At 37.7% G+C, this 22,316-nt stretch overlaps 1 protein-coding gene across 1 annotated transcript; it reads left to right on the forward strand.

Moving 5' to 3' along the window:
• Positions 1-343: 343 nt before the first annotated feature.
• On the forward strand, positions 344-5,024 carry LOC108467094 (acyl-coenzyme A oxidase 2, peroxisomal-like). The gene is made up of 7 exons (XM_017767596.2): positions 344-1,133; positions 1,506-1,621; positions 2,000-2,880; positions 3,592-3,771; positions 3,857-4,023; positions 4,121-4,244; positions 4,595-5,024. The coding sequence occupies exons 1-7, from the start codon at positions 691-693 to the stop codon at positions 4,748-4,750; spliced, it is 2,067 nt and encodes a 688-aa protein (XP_017623085.1). The 5' UTR covers positions 344-690; the 3' UTR covers positions 4,751-5,024.
• The last annotated feature ends 17,292 nt before the right edge of the window (positions 5,025-22,316 follow it).

A 22,316-nucleotide genomic window follows, 5' to 3' on the forward strand; every position in this document is an offset into this window, starting at 1 on the left:
ACACATGGATTGCCATATAGATTGTTATGTTTAAAAATTAACAGTTTAGTTAATATTCTCATTAAAAAGACAATTTCGACAATCTTTTTAAAAGTTAATAGTTAAATTTAATTTTTTTAAAGGTTAGTGGCCATATTTAACTAAAAATAAAAATCAAATTAAAAAGTTATAAAGAGTATAAGAATTAATAACTAAATTTACAAAAAATCATATCTATTTTAATACACCCCAAACCCTATTTCTTCCAAAATGTCAAACGTTGAATGTATTGTATAATCTCAATATTATTAAATGCTTACTTATCCAATTTGTTTTAAAGAAAACGTAATATTATATTTGGCAGCCATTAATCATTCAAATGGGGGGATAGTATACCAACATTATACCCTATCATCTGTCCATATCATCCACGTTATCAATTTATCCATTCTCCACATTGAAAAGCGAGCCAAATAACTACCTTCCACTCATCCAATCGTCGATTGCCACGTGCTAACCGACAAAACGACACCTCATCAGAACCTTTCCTTTTAAGTTACTCAATCTCACCCCCCCCCCCCTCGCAGTCTCATTCCGTCCCGGAAAAAGCGAAAAGAAAAGAAAAGAAAAGAAACGAAAAGAAAAGGAAAATTAAAAACCCTTTGCTTCCCCTCCCCGTTGTTTTTAGTTTTCTTTTGGCTAAAGAAAATTATGGAACCGAGTCAGACGATCGAGGATGAATCACAACCATCCATCGCCAGCGTGACCCGTCGCATCCAACGCTTGTCTCTTCACCTTATCCCACTTCCGTTCCTCCAACGTTCACCTCAGCTGGACATGCTGACATGCGCCAAGGCCAATAAGCAGGAGGTCGACGTAGCCTCCCTTTCAAGCTACATGAGAGGGAGGCATAGGGAAATTCAAGAGAAGATTTTTGATTTTTTTAACTCAAGGCCTGATTTGCAAACCCCGACTGAGATTTCAATGAAAGAACATAGGGAGCTTTGTTTGAGACAGCTTTTCGGGTTGGTTAGAGAAGCAAAGATCAAGCCTTTTAGATATGTTGTTGAAGATCCTGCTAAGTATTTTGCTATTTCTGAGGCGGTTGGGAGTATTGATATATCACTTGGTATCAAATTTGGTGTCCAGTATAGGTAAATACGTTGTTGCTTTTCTGTCGCTTTTGCCATTAAATGTTTAGTCTTGGAAATCTTTTGGGGTGGGGGTTGGGATTAAATTTTGAGTTTTAGGTATGTGGGTTTTGGATACAAATACTTGGAGATTGAGGTTGGGGGTGGGTTTGTTTTGGGTAATGTTTTTATTGTTCATGTGGACCATTTGAATACTGCATCTGAGCTTATTCTTGGTAAAATACTGTTAGTTAAAGTATTGAATGTGATGATGGAATGAAGTGTATCATGGATGAAAATTCATTGATATAGATGCATGATGCTAACCGACGTGATATTGCTTGTAGAATTTCTGGATTTATATCGTTTGTTGATGTTGAATGCTTTATTATGCAGTCTTTGGGGAGGTTCTGTGTTGAACTTAGGCACTAAAAAGCACCGAGATAAGTATTTTGATGGTATTGACAATTTGGATTATCTTGGTTGCTTCGCTATGACAGAACTGCATCATGGTCAGCCGTCTGTTCTTTATTTATTTACATTTTTTTCCCTCTTCTGTTTCTTAGATGTATATTGTTGTGCTTCCTTTGACATTATCCTTCTACTTTTCTGCACTAGAACTCATAATGGCATGCAACAGAGTGTGAATTAAATATGTAATTATATTATTAATAAATTCATGTTATAGGCATAAAGTAAGTTAAAGAAGACAATTTATGCTGAAGAAAATAATTGTGATGATATGGTGTGAGTGGTTACTGTGCTTTTCATGTTAGAGCATCATTCTAATATTGCAAAGTGCACCCATTTTTCTGCCTTAAGTGATTTTTTTTTGTTCATAATCTGCCAAGCTTGCATGCCAAACTAAACTGTCAAATTTTTGCTCAAAGGCTCAAATGTTCAAGGTCTCCAAACCGTTGCAACATTTGATCCAATTACGGATGAATTTATAATTGACACACCAAACGATGGGGCTATTAAATGGTGGATTGGCAATGCTGCGGTTCATGGCAAGTTTGCAACAGTTTTTGCTAGGTTGGTTTTACCAACTCATGACTCTAAAGGAGTTTCTGATATGGGAGTCCATGCCTTCATTGTGCCAATAAGGGATCTAAAAACTCACCAGCCACTTCCCGGAATTGAAATAAATGATTGTGGCCATAAAATTGGCCTGAATGGGGTGGATAATGGAGCACTGAGATTCCGTTCAGTTAGAATTCCCCGAGATAATCTTCTTAATCGATTTGGGGATGTCACCCGAGATGGAAAATACACAAGTAGTCTCCCTACAATAAATAAACGTTTTGCTGCTACTCTTGGTGAACTTGTAGGTGGGAGGGTTGGCCTTGCACATTCTTCAGTTGGTATCCTCAAGATTGCTGTCACTATTGCAGTACGATACTCCTTACTACGTCAGCAGTTTGGTCCTCCAAAACAGCCTGAAGTCAGCATTCTTGATTATCAATCTCAGCAGCACAAGCTCATGCCAATGTTGGCTTCAACTTATGCATTTTATTTTGCCACTCAGTATTTGGTAGAGAAATATTCAGAGATGAAGAAGACACATGATGAACAACTGGTTGGAGATGTGCATGCTCTTTCTGCAGGCCTGAAGTCCTATGTGACATCATTTACAGCAAAGTCATTGAGTACCTGCAGGGAAGCCTGTGGAGGTCATGGGTATGCTGCTGTCAACCGGTTTGGTACCTTGAGGAATGATCATGACATTTTCCAGACATTTGAAGGAGACAATACAGTACTTCTGCAACAGGTATAAGACAAACCCCTTTATATCACAACCTTGCATGAGAATTTACAATGTTAGTTTTGGTAAGTGTCTAGAAATATGTTAGATATAAAATAGATAAAAGGATCAGTAGTGACCCCTTTAGATAGCTTTTGTGTTTAATGTCATCTTTACTCCAAGCCTTTAGGTACACTGCCTAACTGAGCTTTTCTTCAAATCTGTATTTAGTTGTGAACCACTTAGAAATTAGATTGCCAATCTTTTCATGCCTTCTACATCCATTCATCATGATTCTTCAAATATGGTCACGCTTATCCTTTCTTTGATTCCTCTTCATTTCTTCTCCTGACATATATAAGCTCTTTTGTCGCTATGACCTGCATTATTTTAAAATGAGTTATAGAAACCTTGTTGTTGATCCATTTACATGGACTCCTTGGGTCTGATTAGATTTTTTTTGTCATGTTTATTTAAGGCAATAGGGAAATTTGTTGACTTCGTTATTCTGAAGTGTTTTATTCTTTTTTCGGGGACTGGAAATGTGGTTCTGGGGGGTGGGCATTTAGTTTGTTAACAACTTTTTTTTACCAATGACACCAATCTTCTCATCAGTCATTAGTAATCAGTTCTGTATGCAAGGGCCTTTGGATTGTTTTCCTTCATCGGAACCTAATATGTATTGTAGTCTGGTCTTAACATTGATAAATTTCATAAGAACCTTTTACTGGGATGTAGGTAGCTGCAGATTTATTGAAGCAATACAAGGACAAGTTCCAAGGTGGTGCTCTTTCTGTCACATGGAACTACTTGAGAGAATCTATGAGCACATACTTGTCTCAGCCAAATCCTGTAACTGCCCGTTGGGAAAGTGAAGATCACTTGAGAGACCCAAAATTCCAGTTGGATGCTTTCCGGGTGAGTGTTTTCTTCATTGTTGTAATTCAGTGTTTTGTCAGTTTAAACTGCAAGTAACACAATCTTTTACAATTTTGGTATGCAGTACCGAACGTCAAGACTTCTTCAAAGTGTAGCAGCACGACTTCAAAAGCACACCAAAACTCTTGGCAGCTTTGGTGCTTGGAATAGGTGTCTGAATCACCTTCTCACACTTGCAGAGTCTCATATTGAATCTGTCATCCTCGCAAAGTTTATTGAAGCTGTTCAGAAGTACTTCCTAAACTCAGCCACCAAATTCATTCCTTTTCTTTCTACTTGCCACATATATAAATTTGAGTTTCTTAATTGTTTTGAATGTAATTTTCAGCTGTCCTGATGCAAGCAGTCAAGCTGCACTAAAACTTTTGTGCGATCTGTATGCCCTGGATCGGATCTGGAAAGACATAGGAACATACCGTAATGTTGATTATGTTGCACCAAACAAAGCCAAGGTATAGTGTTATTCAGAACAGTTTAGACTTTATAAGTGTAGGAATATTCTGTAAATATTTTAGGAATATTTTGTGTATCTTTCCTAACTTAGAGTTTCCTAAAGTAGTGTCATAGGTTGTATATAAAAACTCTGATTTATGTTCTATTTAGTATAAAATACTCTGATTTCTACAATAAGATATAAAAAGGGCTCTTTTTATAATGTAACCATCCCCGGAGAACAGGAATGACTATAAACATCTCATGCACGGTTATAACACGTCCTAGTATTTGTGTTTATTCGAGTTATTAGACTTGCTAGAGATACAATTTTGGTGAGGTGTCATTACATTTTTTTTCCTCCACGCAGGCAATCAACAAGCTCACACAGTACTTGAGTTTCCAAGTTCGAAATATTACCGGGGAAGTTATAGATGCATTTGATCTTCCTCCTTATATTTTAAGGGCCCCGATCGCAATGCAGTCAGAAGCATATTCTCAGTACACACAGCTTGTGGGGTTCTAATTGAGACCCAAAAATAGGAGGAACAAACAAGTGGTTCCCACAATTAGATAGAATTTTTTAATATAATTGATTCTTTTGCCAGATTAAATAAAGGGTTAAGGTTAATGCAGTTGTTGAAACCCAGGTTGATAGCCTAGGTCTGGAAAGAACAATACGCTGAAACTTGAAAGGACAATATGCTGAAGCTTGAACTCTGATTTCTTTGTAACTATATTATGAACCATACTTATTTTTCTTTTCTTGAATAAAAGAATAGCAACCTATGTTAGATTTACTTGATGCATGTCATTTTTCAGTGATATAGTTAAAAAAGAGCATGAATCAGGAGTGATATAGTTAAAAAAGAGCATGAATCAAGTAAGACTTCCTGATTGTAAGTAACAAACAATGGTAACATAACTAGAAAAGACTCAAGGAATACCATTTTGCAATAATCCTTTTGCACTCCGAAACGAATGGCAAGATAAAGGCAGATTATTCCGTAAAAAGTCACAATTAGAAAAATATTTAACCTTGAAACTGAAGATATTGAACTTAGTTAGACCACAAAAACCTAGTCCTCCACTGGACTTGGCACACACAATTGTTGCCATTGTACCCGGTGGATGCCACGCTTGTTAGGCCCCTCCCACCAATAAAAGTTTATAATTGTAAGTCATTTTTATCACATAATGAAAATGCAGTCTGAAGTAATATATATTTAATTAAAACTTCACATCCACTTGAGATAAGTAACGATTACAACAACCCTTGATTTTCTCCGTTTGATTCTATTGCAAAGGCCCTAGAAACAGTACTTTCTCCCGAACCATAATTGGTTAGACTTAAGTACTTCGGATTCATAAGTGCCCACACATTTAAAATACGAAGAACCTTCGAGCAAACCTGATCCCAAACATTTGCACTAAAAAACAATAGGAAATTTTTAAAATTTATAGATTGATTAGTATCACGAGGATAGAATTTTAGTTTCGCAATTCGTGCGACTTTAGATATTTTTTTTATTTCAAATTCGTCTAAGTCAGCTTAGCTCTTCAAAAGTGACAATTTACAATAAAAATTCTTTATGGCATCGAAAATAAAGCAAAAATAATTCAAAGACAAAAGAGCAACAAAAGAACAGAATATCCACAAGTAGAGGTGTCCATGGGCCGAACTAGGTTAGGCCCAACCAAAACTTTAGGCCCAGGCCCAACTTGAAAAATGAGCCTAAAATTTTGCCCAAATTCTGCCTAGATAAAAATACTAAAACTTGAGTCCGACCCGCACTACCCGTATTAATTTTTATATACTTTTAAATATATATATATATATATAATACATCAAAATACTAAAAATATTAAAATAAATGTTTCCCAACAAATTAAAAATAAATTTTCAAAAAATAAGTATGCTTAAATAACACTAAGGTAAGTACAAATTGACAAGCAAATGCCTATAAAATAGTAACGAAATTAATAATAAAATAAGAGTTATACAATAGTTAAAAATAATAACAAAATAGTAGTAACATAATAGTGAAATTGTAGCAAAATAGTAAAAAACACAACAAGAAAATAACAACAAAACAGTAAAAACAAGAAAAAAATAAAAAAAATAGCAATTTGGTTTTTGCATATTCGAGTCAGGCCAAAAAAGGCTTACCTGAGGCTAGTTTTCTAAACGGGCCTTATTTTTTTTACCCAAGCCCATTTTTGGGCCTATATTTTTACCCAAACCCTTCCACTTTTCACGTGGGCTTTCGGGTCGAGCTATGTAACCCCTCAAATCAGGCCTAAACGCTACAACCCAATCTGAGTAATTACATGAGCCATAGAGATGGCCAAAACGGTTTTATAAAAAAAACTCACTTGTCTTGAAAATATATCATTTTTAGAACATCATATCTCTTTCAATAAAAGTTTACTTGTTCCTTTTTAATTAAAAATATTCATACTGTAACTTAATTTTTAAATCACAAATTTGCAGAGGCTAATAATTACTAAAATGTTTATTGTTTGTTTAAAAATCATATAAAAACAATTCATTGAATATTATCCCAAAATATCAAAATAGAAATCCCATGCCATAGCTCATAATTTTAAAATAAAGTCCAAAGAGTTATTAAGACAAACCCATATTAAAGTACATAATAAAAATCCAAAATGAACTCATATAGTTAGTAAAAGCCCCACATTATAAAAAAAAAACCATGACCATGATCATTAATTCGTGAGCCCCCCTGAAGATCCAAATCTGAGCCTCAATTATAGGGATTACCTGAGATACACACATAACATGGGTGAGCTTTAAAAAGCTCAGTGTGAGATCGTTACAAACATATATTTCAACACGTAGCATAACATATCCAAATCATCATAAATATAACTTTCACAGAATTCACATATCATCAGATTTAATGAACATAACAAGTTATGCTTATGTAATAATGCACATTTCATAGGGTTTTGTAATAGCCTGATTTTGGGCCTAGTCAGAATAGTGGTTTTGGAACCACTATTCCGGGGCCGAAGAAATTATTTTTAATGATATTTTATGTGTTATAGCATGATCTGTAACACCCCTAACTCGTGACCGACGCCGGTGTCGGACACGAGGGGTTAACGAGACAAATCCTCTTAAAGTACCGACCAATTTGGCATTTCTGGACAGGCTGGAAAACTGCGTCACCGTCGCCTTAAAAATCCTATCTCGAGTTCCAAAACTCGGAAACTGGTTTCGTAAATTTTCCCTGAATTTAGACTCATATATCCATCCATGGATTTATTTTAGAATTTTGGTTGGGCCAATTGGTACAGTTTATTAGTTAAAGTCACCCATGTTACAGGGATCGACTGCTCTGACCTCCGCGCGTTACAACTTGAATATCTTTCTGTACAGGGCTTTAATACTGGTGCCGTTTGTTTCTAATGAAACTAGACTCAAAATGGAATCTGTACATATAAGGCATGACTCCTAATTCTTTCTGGATAATTTATGGTAAATTTTCAAAGTCACGACAGGGGACCCAGAAATCGTTCTGGCCCTGTCTCACGAGAACTTTAATATCTCCCAGTATACTGCTCATATGGTCGTTTCGTTTCGTCCATATAAAATAGATTCATCAAGGATCAGTTCCATAATTTACTCACTATTTAATTCTACTTATACTATTTTTAGTGATTTTTCAATCTCATCTCACTGCTGCTGTCCGCAACAGTTACTGCAGTAGACTATGCCAATTTCATGAATTTTTCCTTGGCCTTAATCATCCATCATACATGACACAAATTATGGCCACCTTAACAAAATTTGAGTTTCTAAGACTCGTGGCTATAGGTTCTAGCATCCCACTCGACGACCACATAGGCCATTTTCACATGGCTTAAAGTTTACAATCCCACAAATCGACAAAATATAATAGCCTATACATGCCAAATGTTCTTCAACAACAAAAAAAGTAATACCACAAGATTTCAGCGGTGTGATGACTTCAACGACGGTTCCGAGCACACAACAATGACGAGTCCCAGTGACCTAAAATGGGTGACAAGAAAACACTGAGTGAGTTTACAACTCAGTAAGTCATAAGCATTCGTCAATCCACTGATAAAATTACTACTACATGTACAACAAATGAAACTAGGTACTCGTCCATATCGAATCCACATTTCATATTCTACACAACAAGATAATCGAAGCATTTTTTTTTACACATTAACTCATTTTCCAGCACAACCATACAATTTCAATCATCACATAGATTTAAGGCTTACCAATTCAACCCCAAGCATGGACGTATTTTCTATTCATCATGAGCTCGAGGTACTTACCCGATCCGCTGTCCGTGATCAACTCGATAATATCGCACACTCAGTGCCAATAGTGATGCAAAAGCATATAATAAGTCCGCACACTTAGTGCTATATACTCAGCTCGCACACATAGTGCTATATAATCAAATTCGCACACTTAGTGCTGTACAAATTTTAAATCCGCACACTTAGTGCCAATCTTGTCACCGTGTCCATTTATACCCGCACACTTAGTGCCAAGACCAATACGTCATGCATTTTACTACCTTTATACATTCAACAATGGCATCATTCCATACACATACATTTCCACTTACACATCAATTCATTAAACACAATTGCATATATATATTATGATCATTTAAATCAATGCCAAATATATGCTTTATGACTTACCTTATATTGGATGAAACGATTTCCAATCGACTACTCGATTATCTTTCCTTTGCCTTTGCTTGATTCTCCACCTCTAGCTTCTTGAGCTAAATTTAACAAATAAATTGGTTTTATCATTTGAGCATCGGAAGAGGAATTCAAGATGCCTAGCCAATGTATAAATATCTACTCATTAGGCATCAAAGTCGCATATGTACAAAATCATGAATCGAACTCAACACCTTAGTTAGTGTTCCTCTTAGCAATTTTCTAAGCCAAGAATAGGCATCAATATGCTTGCCTCTAACCGAATGCATGCACACCAATTTCCCCTCATGTGGCGAATATGCATGCCCATGTTGAGGCCGATTATGCACTTAATACCACACAAAAACAGCATGCATTTTACTAACTAACGCATTACATATTGTAGCTCAATACACATCTCTCATGTACTACATAACCGAAAACATCATCCCAAGCAAATATATACCTTGAAATAGTATATATGTCATACCAATTCATCATGTGCAAACACATATTCAAAGCTCAAATCTTACCTACCATGCAACATGCATGAATCATACTTGTGGATATACCATGACCGAATACATCACAACACCATCATTTTGGTCATGATTAAGCAAAGAACTTAATGTCTCACTCAAAAATACTAAAAAGAAAGTCCAAGAGCCATCAATCCCCATCACATACACCATTAACAAGCTTCATATTTAACATGCAATGGCATTAACACAAAATCCACCTTGGCCAAATACCATTTCCATGGCATAACAAGGATTTGAACCATGGCTAACATGCACATCAAGTTAGCAACCAAAACAAGCATGAATCTCATGACACAACCTCAAACATACCTTAATCTTGATGCAAGTATAGCCAAATCTCCTTCTAGTTCTCTTCTAAACCAAGCATGAAGCAAAAATCCTCCCTTTTCCTTAGTATTTTCGGCCAAAGAAGAGAAAATGGATGAACAAAATTTTCTTTTCTCTTCCACAATGCACGGCAAGGGGGGTTTCACTCACACACACACATTTTTTTTTCTTTCTTTATTACCCATACTCATTTGTTTATTGTTTCTCCTAGTGCACCAACAAAACATGTTTCATGACATGTTTAGCCCATGATTCCTTGTCATGGCGGCCACTTCATGTTAAGGGGAAATTTGACATGCAAATCCTTATTTTTGCATGCATTATCAACTAGTCATCCCACATTTCCCCATCATACTTTCAATGTTTACTACTAGGCCCTTTCTAGTGAAATTCACATTTATAACTCTAAATCGAAACATCAAAATGTCACACATGAATTAACACATATTATAGGCATCAAAATAAATTATAAATTATTTTTATGCCTCGCTTTTGTGGTCCCGAAACCACATCCCGACTAGGGTCAATTTTGGGATGTCACAACTCTCCCCACTTAAGAAATTTTCGTCCCGAAAATCTTACCGTAAATAGGCTCGGTATCGCTCTTTCATAGAGTCCTCAAGTTCCCAAGTGGCTTCTTCAATTCCGTGTTTATGCCATAACACCTTCACTAACGGGATTTTCTTATTGCGTAACTCTTTTACTTCACGCATCATAATGCGAACCGGTTCCTCTTCATAGCTCAAATTAGGTGAATCTCAATCTCGGATGGAGCAATTACGTGCGATGGATCAGACCTATATCGTCAAGCATCGAGACATGAAAACGTTGTGAATCCTTTCGAGCTCAGGGGGCAAAATTAATCGATATGCGACTGGCCCAACTCGTTCGGATACTTCATATGGCCCGATAAACCTCGGACTCAATTTGCCCTTACGACCAAATCTAAGCACCTTCTTCCAAGGTGAAACTTTGAGAAAGACCTTGTCTCCAACCTGATATTCAATATCTTTTCTTTTCAAATCCGCATACGACTTTTGGCGATCCGGCGACTTTCAAACTTTCACGAATTACTCGAACTTTTTGCTCGGCATCCTTAACCAAATCAACCCCGAAGAATTTACCTTCACTAAGTTCAGTCCAGAATAATGGGGTACGGCATTTACGACCGTATAAAGCCTCGTAAGGCGCCATCTTAATGCTTGATTGAAAGCTATTGTTGTAGGCGAATTCAATCAAAGGTAAATACCGTTCCATGAACCACTAAACTCAAGGATGCAACATCTCAACATATCCTCGAGTATTTGAATTATCCGTTCGGATTGACCATCGGTTTGGGGATGAAAAGCGGTGCTAAAATGCAGCTTGGTACCCAAAGCATCTTGCAATTTCTTCCAAAATCGCGACGTAAATCTTGGGTCTCTATCCGACACGATAGAAATAGGCACCCGTGTAATCTCACAACGAAAGCGTACAATTCCGCTAATTTGTCCATTGAAAAATCCGTGCGTCGGGGATAAAGTGAGCCGACTTAGTTAGTCTATCGACAACGACCCAAATCGCATCCTTCTTACTCACGACAATGGCGGTCCGGATACAAAGTCCATTGTGACTCGATCCCATTTCCATTCGGGTATCATGATCGGTGAAGTAATCCCGATGGCACTTGATGTTCCGCTTTCACTTGTTGACATATCGACACCTTGAAACAAATTGAAATGTCTCGTTTCATACCGGCCACCAAAATTGGCGTTTGGTCATTGTACATTTTAGTACTACCCGGTGGATTGACATTCGACTACAATGGGCTTCATTTAGAATTATCGAAATAAGTTCAATTCTTTGGAACACACAGACGACTTCGAACCTCAAACAATCGTCATCATCAATTTGAAACTCGATTCCTTGTTCGAACACACTCACCGTTTTGCAAGCAACTCCTCATCAACTTTACGAGCTTCCGAATTTGATGAGCCAACAATGGTTTGGCCTTCAATTCGCTACTAACACATTGTCGGGTAGAATAGACAAGTGTACATTCATCGCTCGCAAAGCAAATAGTGATTTCCGGCTTAAGGCATCCGCAACCACATTAGCCCTTCCCGGGTGATAATCAATGACGAGCTCATAATCCTTTAACAACTCGAGCCATCGCCTTTGTCGCAGGTTCAAGTCTCTTTGGGTCATCAAATATTTGAGACTTTTGTGATCCGAATACACATGGCACTTCTCACCAAATAAGTAATGTCGCCATATCTTTAAGGCGAATACGATGGCAGCCAATTCGAGATCATGGGTCGGATAATTTTTCTCATGTGGCTTTAGTTGCCTCGACGCATAGGCCACAACTCGCCCTTCTTGCATCAATAAGCAACCCAACCCAAGTAGGGATGCGTCACTATAAATGACAAACTCTTTGCCCGATTCGGGTTGCACTAGAATTGGGGCTTCATCAAATAAGCTTTCATTGATCGAAACTTTTCCGACATTTCTCCGTCCATTCAAACTTAACACCCTTTTGGAGTAGCTTTGTCATTGGCGTGGCTATTGTCGAGAAACCTTTTACAAATCGTCGGTAATAACCGCAAGCCCCAAAAGCTCCTAACCGGTAACATTCCTTGGTGGTTTCAATCGACTATGGCGAATTTTGTTCGGGTCCACCGACACCGATCACGACACCACGTGCCCCAAAAAGCTAACCTCTTTCAACCAAAATTCACATTTATGAACTTTATGATAATCGCTTATCTCGTAAGATTTGCAACACTAGCCTCGGTGTTCAAGATGCTCGGTTTCATCTCTCGAATAGACCGAATGTCATCGATAAATACAACTACGAACCGATCCAAGTATGGCCTGAAAATTCTATTCATTAAATCCATAAACACCGCAGGGCATTAGTGAGCCCAAACGGCATCACCAAGAATTCGTAGTGACCATACCTCGTTCTAAAAGCGGTTTTGGTATGTCCGATTCTCGGACCCTCAACCGATAGTACCCGACCTCAAATCTATCTTTGAAAACACCGAGGCTCCCTTTAATTGATCAAACAAATCGTCAATTCGTGGCAATGGATATTTATTCTTTATCGTCACTTTATTGAGTTGACGATAGTCGATGCACAACCTCATGGTTCCGTCCTTCTTCTTCACAAACAATACAAAGTGCGCCCATGGAGAAAAACTCGGTCGAGCGAAACCTCTATCCGTCGGTTCTTGCAATTGAACCTTCAATTCCTTTAATTCCGTTAATGCCATACGATACGGGGCTATTGAAATCGGCGTAGTACCGGTACAACCGATGCGAATTCCACTTCTCGAACCGGTGGCAATCCGGTAACTCCTCGGAAAAACATCCGAATACTCACAAACCATCGGTACCGATTCGAGTTTCCTTTCCGTCTCTTTACTTCCAAACACATACGCAAGGTATGTTTCACACCCTTTTCACGTACCTCGAGCGGTCATAGAAGATATTATCGCGGCGCTCCTTTTAAATCGATGAGACTCGACTCGGACTACCTCATTATTTGTACTCCTCAAATCAATGGTTTTCCTTTTGCGTCCACCACCGTGCATCATGTACGGTCACCAATCCATACCAAGAATAACATCGAATTCATTAAATGGTAAAAGCATCGGATCGGTAGGAAACAGATTCTCGAATTATTAGGGGCATCTCTTGCACACTTTATCAACGAGTACGTATTGACCCAAAGGGTTTGACACTCGAATTACGAACTCGAGAGACTCAACAGTAGAGTCTTCTTGGATGCTAAAGTTTCACATACATATGAATGAGTAGAGCGGGTCAATCAATGCAATCACACTAGTATCAAAGAGAGTAAAAGTACCAAGATAACGTCGGGGAGGATGCCTCCTCTCGTGCGCGGATGGCATATGCTCTAGCAGGAGCTCGGGTCTCGGATCGAACAGCCGTATCGGTGGCTCCCCTCCGATTACCGCCCTACCTCCTGAAACCCTCGGGGTCTACCTCTAGTGTCGCCCCACTAGATCTCGCACCTTGCATCTTATTCTTCTCATCTAGCTCCGTGCAATCCCTAATGAAGTGGTCCTTGAACCGCATCCATAACAGCCCTATTAATGACTTACCCCAACATTCACCTAGGTGTCGTCTTCCACATTGGGGGCATTCAGTCTCTCTTGACGATTATTGCCCACACTAGCTATCAAGTAGCTCGAGTCCGTCGATGGTCGGGTTCTAATGGAAATTCCCGATCGTCCTCGACTTCTTGGTGTCCTCCCGAACCTCTTTATAGCCGAGAACGGAGCTTTACTCGTCGATCTTTTACGGTAATCTCTTGCTTCAAATTCAGCCTTCTTCTTCTCCTTCCCAAGTTCTTCCGCTTTGCGTGCTCGTTCGACTAGTGTCACGAACTCCTTTATCTCCAAAATTCCCACTAGTAACTTTAACTCTTCATTCAATCCTTCTTCAAATCTTTTGCACATCGCAACCTCATCAGCCACACACTCCCGAGCATACCGACTAAGTCTTACGAACTCATGTTCAGTATTCGACATCTGGTCATCCGCCTTGCTTGAGTTCCAAGAATTCCTTACGCTTCGATCGATGAACCGTTGACTAATGTATTTCTTTCAAATTGGATTGGAAGAAATCCCAAGTAACTCGTTCATTTGGGACTATGGAAATTAAAGTCCTCCACCAATAGTAAGTGAGTCTCAAACAAGGATATAGCACACTTAAGACATTCGTCGGTGTGCATGATTCATCTAACACTCTAATGGTGTTATCGAGCGTAACTCGGCCTTTTCGGCATCATCAAGAACTATGGCCTTGAACTCCTCGCCCCACGCTTCCTAATCAAGTCCACAGGTGGTTTACTCACCTCACGGATCGAGAATCGGAGGCATTGCGGGCTCTTGGGGTGGAGTGTTTAAATTCGGGAATGGTTGGACAGCCGGGTTGGTTCGGGCATATTGCGCGACCCACTCATTCATCATAGTGAAGAAGGCTTGTTTCGCCCTTCATTTTGATTATTCGCGGATGACTGAGGCTCAACAGCGGTGTCCCTTGCGCAGAGCAGCCGCTACACTTTCAACGTCATCCGCCAAGGGTCTCTCTACCGGGTTCCATCGCTAATTAAAACAAAAATTTCAACCGTCAAGTCATCACATTATTAAGCACTATCAATTTGGCATGTATAGCTAGACTCACACGCGCTATGGTAGTCCTAGAACCGACTAAACCTGGCTCGATACCAATAAAATTGTAACACCTAACTCGTGACCGACGCCGTGTCGGACACGAGGGTTAACGAGACAAATCCTCTTAAAGTACCGACCAATTTGGCATTTTTGGACAGGCTGGAAAACTGCGTCACCGTCGCCTTAAAATCCTATCTCGAGTTCCAAAACTCGAAACTGGTTTCGTAAATTTTCCTGAATTTAGACTCATATATCCATCCATGGATTTATTTTTAGAATTTTGGTTGGGCCAATTGGTACAGTTTATTAGTTAAAGTCACCCATGTTACAGGGATCGACTGCTCTGACCTCCGCGCGTTACAACTTGAATATCTTTCTGTACAGGGCTTTAATACTGGTGCCGTTTGTTTCTAATGAAACTAGACTCAAAATGGAATCTGTACATATAAGGCATGACTCCTAATTCTTTCTGGATAATTTATGGTAAATTTTCAAAGTCACGACAGGGGACCCAGAAATCGTTCTGGCCCTGTCTCACGAGAACTTTAATATCTCCCAGTATACTGCTCATATGGTCGTTTCGTTTCGTCCATATAAAATAGATTCATCAAGGATCAGTTCCATAATTTACTCACTATTTAATTCTACTTATACTATTTTTAGTGATTTTTCAATCTCATCTCACTGCTGCTGTCCGCAACAGTTACTGCAGTAGACTATGCCAATTTCATGAATTTTTCCTTGGCCTTAATCATCCATCATACATGACACAAATTATGGCCACCTTAACAAAATTTGAGTTTCTAAGACTCGTGGCTATAGGTTCTAGCATCCCACTCGACGACCACATAGGCCATTTTCACATGGCTTAAAGTTTACAATCCCACAAATCGACAAAATATAATAGCCTATACATGCCAAATGTTCTTCAACAACAAAAAAGTAATACCACAAGATTTCAGCGGTGTGATGACTTCAACGACGGTTCCGAGCACACAACAAGACGAGTCCCAAGGACCTAAAATGGGTGACAAGAAAACACCGAGTGAGTTTACAACTCAGAAGTCATAAGCATTCGTCAATCCACCGATAAAATTACTACTACATGTACAACAAATGAAACTAGGTACTCGTCCATATCGAATCCACATTTCATATTCTACACAACAAGATAATCAAGCATTTTTTTACACATTAACTCATTTTCCAGCACAACCATACAATTTCAATCATCACATAGATTTAAGGCTTACCAATTCAACCCCAAGCATGGACGTATTTTCTATTCATCATGAGCTCGAGGTACTTACCCGATCCGCTGTCCGTGATCAACTCGATAATATCGCACACTCAGTGCCAATAGTGATGCAAAAGCATATAATAAGTCCGCACACTTAGTGCTATATACTCAGCTCGCACACATAGTGCTATATAATCAAATTCGCACACTTAGTGCTGTACAAATTTTAAATCCGCACACTTAGTGCCAATCTTGTCACCGTGTCCATTTATACCCGCACACTTAGTGCCAAGACCAATACGTCATGCATTTTACTACCTTTATACATTCAACAATGGCATCATTCCATACACATACATTTCCACTTACACATCAATTCATTAAACACAATTGCATATATATATTATGATCATTTAAATCAATGCCAAATATATGCTTTATGACTTACCTTATATTGGATGAAACGATTTCCAATCGACTACTCGATTATCTTTCCTTTGCCTTTGCTTGATTCTCCACCTCTAGCTTCTTGAGCTAAATTTAACAAATAAATTGGTTTTATCATTTGAGCATCGGAAGAGGAATTCAAGATGCCTAGCCAATGTATAAATATCTACTCATTAGGCATCAAAGTCGCATATGTACAAAATCATGAATCGAACTCAACACCTTAGTTAGTGTTCCTCTTAGCCGAATTTTCTAAGCCAAGAATAGGCATCAATATGCTTGCCTCTAACCGAATGCATGCACACCAATTTCCCCTCATGTGGCCGAATATGCATGCCCATGTTGAGGCCGATTATGCACTTAATACCACACAAAACAGCATGCATTTTACTAACTAACGATTACATATTGTAGCTCAATACACATCTCTCATGTACTACATAACCGAAAACATCATCCCAAGCAAATATATACCTTGAAATAGTATATATGTCATACCAATTCATCATGTGCAAACACATATTCAAAGCTCAAATCTTACCTACCATGCAACATGCATGAATCATACTTGTGGATATACCATGACCGAATACATCACAACACCATCATTTTGGTCATGATTAAGCAAAGAACTTAATGTCTCACTCAAAATACTAAAAAGAAAGTCCAAGAGCCATCAATCCCCATCACATACACCATTAACAAGCTTCATATTTAACATGCAATGGCATTAACACAAAATCCACCTTGGCCAAATACCATTTCCATGGCATAACAAGGATTTGAACCATGGCTAACATGCACATCAAGTTAGCAACCAAAACAAGCATGAATCTCATGACACAACCTCAAACATACCTTAATCTTGATGCAAGTATAGCCAAATCTCCTTCTAGTTCTCTTCTAAACCAAGCATGAAGCAAAAATCCTCCTTTTCCTTAGTATTTTCGGCCAAAGAAGAGAAAATGGATGAACAAAATTTTCTTTTCTCTTCCACAATGCACTGCAAGGGGGGGTTTCACTCACACACACACATTTTTTTTTTCTTTCTTTATTACCCATACTCATTTGTTTATTGTTTCTCCCTAGTGCACCAACAAAACATGTTTCATGACATGTTTAGCCCATGATTCCTTGTCATGGCGGCCACTTCATGTTAAGGGGGAAATTTGACATGCAAATCCTTTATTTTTGCATGCATTATCAACTAGTCATCCCACATTTCCCCATCATACTTTCAATGTTTACTACTAGGCCCTTTCTAGTGAAATTCACATTTATAACTCTAAATCGAAACATCAAAAATGTCACACATGAATTAACACATATTATAGGCATCAAAATAAATTATAAATTATTTTTATGCCTCAGTTTTGTGGTCCCGAAACCACATCCCGACTAGGGTCAATTTTGGGATGTCACATGATCATATGAGTGCATGAAAATTTTGGTGAAATAATTTTAGCGATTTCATACTTAATTGCGAAAAAGGAGTAAATAGTGTAAAAGACAAAAGTTTTGTTTTTCTAGGTAAAGGTGTCAAATAGCTATAGAACATTAAATTAGGTATTTATTGAGTAAATAGACCATAAATATGTTAGTGGCTGCTCAAGGAGACAAAAAAAAGGTTGAAAAGTCAAAATTGGTGTGCATTAGATGACTTATTTGGTAATAAAATAAAACAAAAAGAAAACAAAATTGTTGTCATCTTTTCATCTTCCTTCTTCCCCACCGAAAATACCAGCAAAGAGGGGGTTTTGAAAGCTCAAAAATTTCAGCAACTTATATCGCTTACAAGTAAGTAATTTAGATGCCTATTTTTGATAATTTTTGTACTTTTGGAATCCTTGTAGCATGAACTAGCTAATGGGGGGACTATTTTGTAAAATAGTTGATAGTTTAGGGATTTTTCACGAAAGGATTTATGTTGTTTGTTGAATTATGGAAGAAAATGAGTCTTGGTTGTGTAATAAACAACTTTTGTGAAAGGATTTTCATGGAAAACACCTAAAAGGGCCATTTTGTAAAAGCTATAAAACAGGTTCTAATTGTGTGAAATAGTGGAAATTTGGGTTTGTCATAAGAGTAATAATTGGTCGGTTAGGCTTGGCTAATAAGGAAATTTTGTCAAAAATGTTAATTTTGATTGTCCAAATTTATTTAGTGATTAAATGAGTGAATTTCATCATGTTAGATCAAGAAAATCGAGATTTTGGTTTAAATCGAGAAAGTACGTGGTTAAAGACAAAAAGAGAATAATTAGCCAAAATTGCATTTGAGGTAAGTCCGGTGATTAAATGAGCATGATATTTATAACATTGTTATTATACTTGAAAATCTATCTTGCCATGATTGTGTTAATGTTTATGTTGATGATATTGTATATAAGAAAGTGATGTCAAATGTAAATAACATTTATGTGTTGATTGAATGCTTAGAGATTTGATGGAATAAGATATTCCATTGAAACAAGTAAGTTGTATGTAAATAATATAACTACATTGTTATTATTTGTGTTTAAACTGATATAGCATGAATTGCTTGGTTGTGGAAATGATTATGTTTGATGAATATTGAGATAGTAGAATTCCCGTTTGAACCTTAAGAAAAATTCAGATATTCATGTCATGACATTCGAGTTATTTGTGTGCCAGAGTAAGACATGTCTAGGACATACATCAGCTACAAGATGTGTCAGTGTAATACCATGTCTGGGACAAGGCATCGGCACAGATATGTGATTTGATAGCCTTAAAACGACCCTAGTCGGAATGTGGTTTCGGGACCACAAAACCGAGGCATAAAAATAATTTAATATTTATTTTATTGCCTATAATATGTGTTAACTCATGTGTGACATTTTTGATGTTTTGATTTAGAGTTATAAATGTGAATTTCACTAGAAAGGACCTAGTAGAAAACTTTGGAAGTATGATGGGGGAATGTGTAATGACTAATTAAAGCATGCATGCAAAACAATGGCCTTGCATGTCAAATATCCCTCTTTTATAAGAGGTGGCGGCCATGACAATGAGGATGGGCAAAACATGTCATAGACATGTTTTGTTGGTGCATTAGGGAGAAAAGAAATAAACAAATAAGCATGGGTAATAAAGAATGAAAAAAAAATGTGTGTGAGTGAACCCCCCCTATTGCCGTGTATTGAAGAAAAGAAAAGAAAAAAATTGATCATCCTTTCATTCTCTCTTGACCGAAAATCCTAAGGAAGAAGAGGGAATTTTTGCTTCATGTTTGGTTTGGAAGAGGATTAGGAAGGGGTTTGGCTATACTTGCATCAAGATTAAGGTATGTTTGAGGTTGTGCCATAAGTATGATTCATGCATGTTGCATGGTAGGTAAGATTTGAGCTTTGGATATGTGTTTATATTTGGATATAAACAACTTGAGATTCGGCCCTTGCACCTACATGAATATGTGTTTGCACATGATGAATTGGTATGACATATATACTATTTCAAGGTGTATATTTGCTTGTGATGATGTTTCGGTTATGTAGTAAATGAGAGATGTGTATTGAGCTACAATATGTAATCGTTAGTTAGTAAAATGTATGCTGTTTTTTTGTGTGGTATTAAGTGTAAATTGGCCTCAACATAGACATGCATATTCGCCAAATGAAGTAGATTGGTGTGCATGTATTCGGTTAGAGGCAACCGTATTGAAGCCTTATCTTGGCTTAGATAATTGACTAAATGGGTAATAAGTGAGGATGGTTGCGAATATACAAACATACATATGCATGTGTAATTGAATTATGAATGTTTAGCAAGATGGTTAAACTAGTTGATTTATTGATTAAGCTCAAGGAGTTAAAGAAGGAGAATCAAGCAAGGGAAAGACGAAGGTCATCGAGTAGCCGACTTGGACTGTTTTACCCAACACAAGGTAGGTCACTAAGCATATATTTTGTATTGATTTAAATAGACATAATGTCTATGTAATTATGCCGAAAGGAATGATAAATTTATATACATGTATGTCTGTGGTGATGAAAGTATTGAATGAAAAGAAAAGAGGCGAGAAGTATTGAGTTGTTGATTTCGGCACTAAGTGTGCGGGTATAAACATTTGTGATCATGAGAATGGCATTAAGTGTGCGGGTTTAAAATTTGTACAGCACTAAGTGTGCGAGTTTGATCATATAGCACTAAGTGTGCGAGTTGATTATATAGCACTGAGTGTGCGGACTCACTATATGCTTTTGAATCACTATTGACACTGAGTGTGCGACATTATTGAGTTGACCACGGACAGCGGGTCGAGTAAGTACCTTGAGTTCATGGCTAATAGGCGCTATGTTTATATTTGGAGTTGAGCTTGGTAAGTTTGAACCTATGTGACAATGTAAATTGAAGTCACGTACATAAGAATTATCGCGGAATGAGTGAAAGGTCATGTAGATGTATGATTGAATCGAAGGTCTAAGGAACTATGGTATAGTTCGGTTTGAATGGAGTAATTAGCCTCGCTCCATTTTGTTTCCTCTTGCGATAATGTTATTAATGGTTGTTAGTGCATTGCTTATGACTTCTCGAGTTATATACTCATTCGGTGTTTGCTTGTCACCTATTTTAGGTTTCTTGGACTCGACTTTTTGAGTATTCGGGACCGTCATCAAGTCATCACACCGCTAACAACTTTTGGTATTTTCTTCGTAGTTGGTCTTGGAGTACATTACGGCATGTATAGGCTATTATGTTTTGTTTGAACTTGGTATGTAAAATTTTGAATAGCCATGCGAAAATGGCGTATAAATGTTTTGAGCATAATGTTATAATCATTTGGTATGTATATGCTCATTAAGAAGCAGGAAATGTTTGGCAATGACCAGCCATTAGAATGGGTCATCATGATTATATTTTGGACTATATATGAAAAAGGGTGGTTGAATCATAGAAACTATGTGTTAGAGAAAGTCTACCCTAGAAATAGATGCTGGCAGCAACAGTGACGTGGATGTGAAAAATCACTAAAATAGTAGGAATGGAATTAAATAGTGAATAAATTATGTAAATGAACCTTGATGAATCCATTTTCATATGGAAGAAACGAAACGGTCATATGAGTTGTATGTTAAAAGATATTTGGGTTTTCGTGAAACAGGGCCAGAACGGTTTCTGGATTCCCTGTTCCGACTTTGAAAATTCATTATAAATTAACCAGAGATAATTAGGAGTCATAACATATATGTATAAATTCCTCTTTGAGTCTAGTTTCTATAGAAACAAATGGCATCAGTATTGAATCTCTGCACAGGTAGTTATTCGAGTTGTAACACACGAAGGTCAGTGTAGTCGACCCCCGTAACATGGGAGACTTTAACTAATAAACTGTACTAATTGGCTTGACAAAAAATTCTAGAAAAATATCTGTAGATGGACATATGAGTCTAGTTTCAGGGAAAAATTACGAAACTGATTTTCGAGTTGTAAAACTCAAGTTATGATTTTTGAAGCGACTAGTACACAGATTGGCAGCTTGTCTGGGAAATTCTCAATAAGTGGTTTGAAGTCTGTTAACACCTCGTGTTCGACTCCGGCGACGGTCTCGGGTTCGGGGTGTTACATGTGAGAGCTAGTGTAAGACCATGTTTGGGACATGGTGTCG

Source organism: Gossypium arboreum, chromosome 11, assembly GCF_025698485.1.
Source record: "Gossypium arboreum isolate Shixiya-1 chromosome 11, ASM2569848v2, whole genome shotgun sequence".
Classification (NCBI taxonomy): Eukaryota; Viridiplantae; Streptophyta; class Magnoliopsida; order Malvales; family Malvaceae; genus Gossypium; species Gossypium arboreum.

Coding starts and splice junctions, on each gene's coding strand:
- LOC108467094 (XM_017767596.2), top strand. CDS start 691: ATGGAACCGAGTCAGACGATCGAGGATGAATCACAACCATCCATCGCC. Junction 1,134..1,505: donor AAATTTGGTGTCCAGTATAG/GTAAATACGTTG, acceptor TTTATTATGCAG/TCTTTGGGGAGGTTCTGTGT. Junction 3,772..3,856: donor TCCAGTTGGATGCTTTCCGG/GTGAGTGTTTTC, acceptor TTTGGTATGCAG/TACCGAACGTCAAGACTTCT.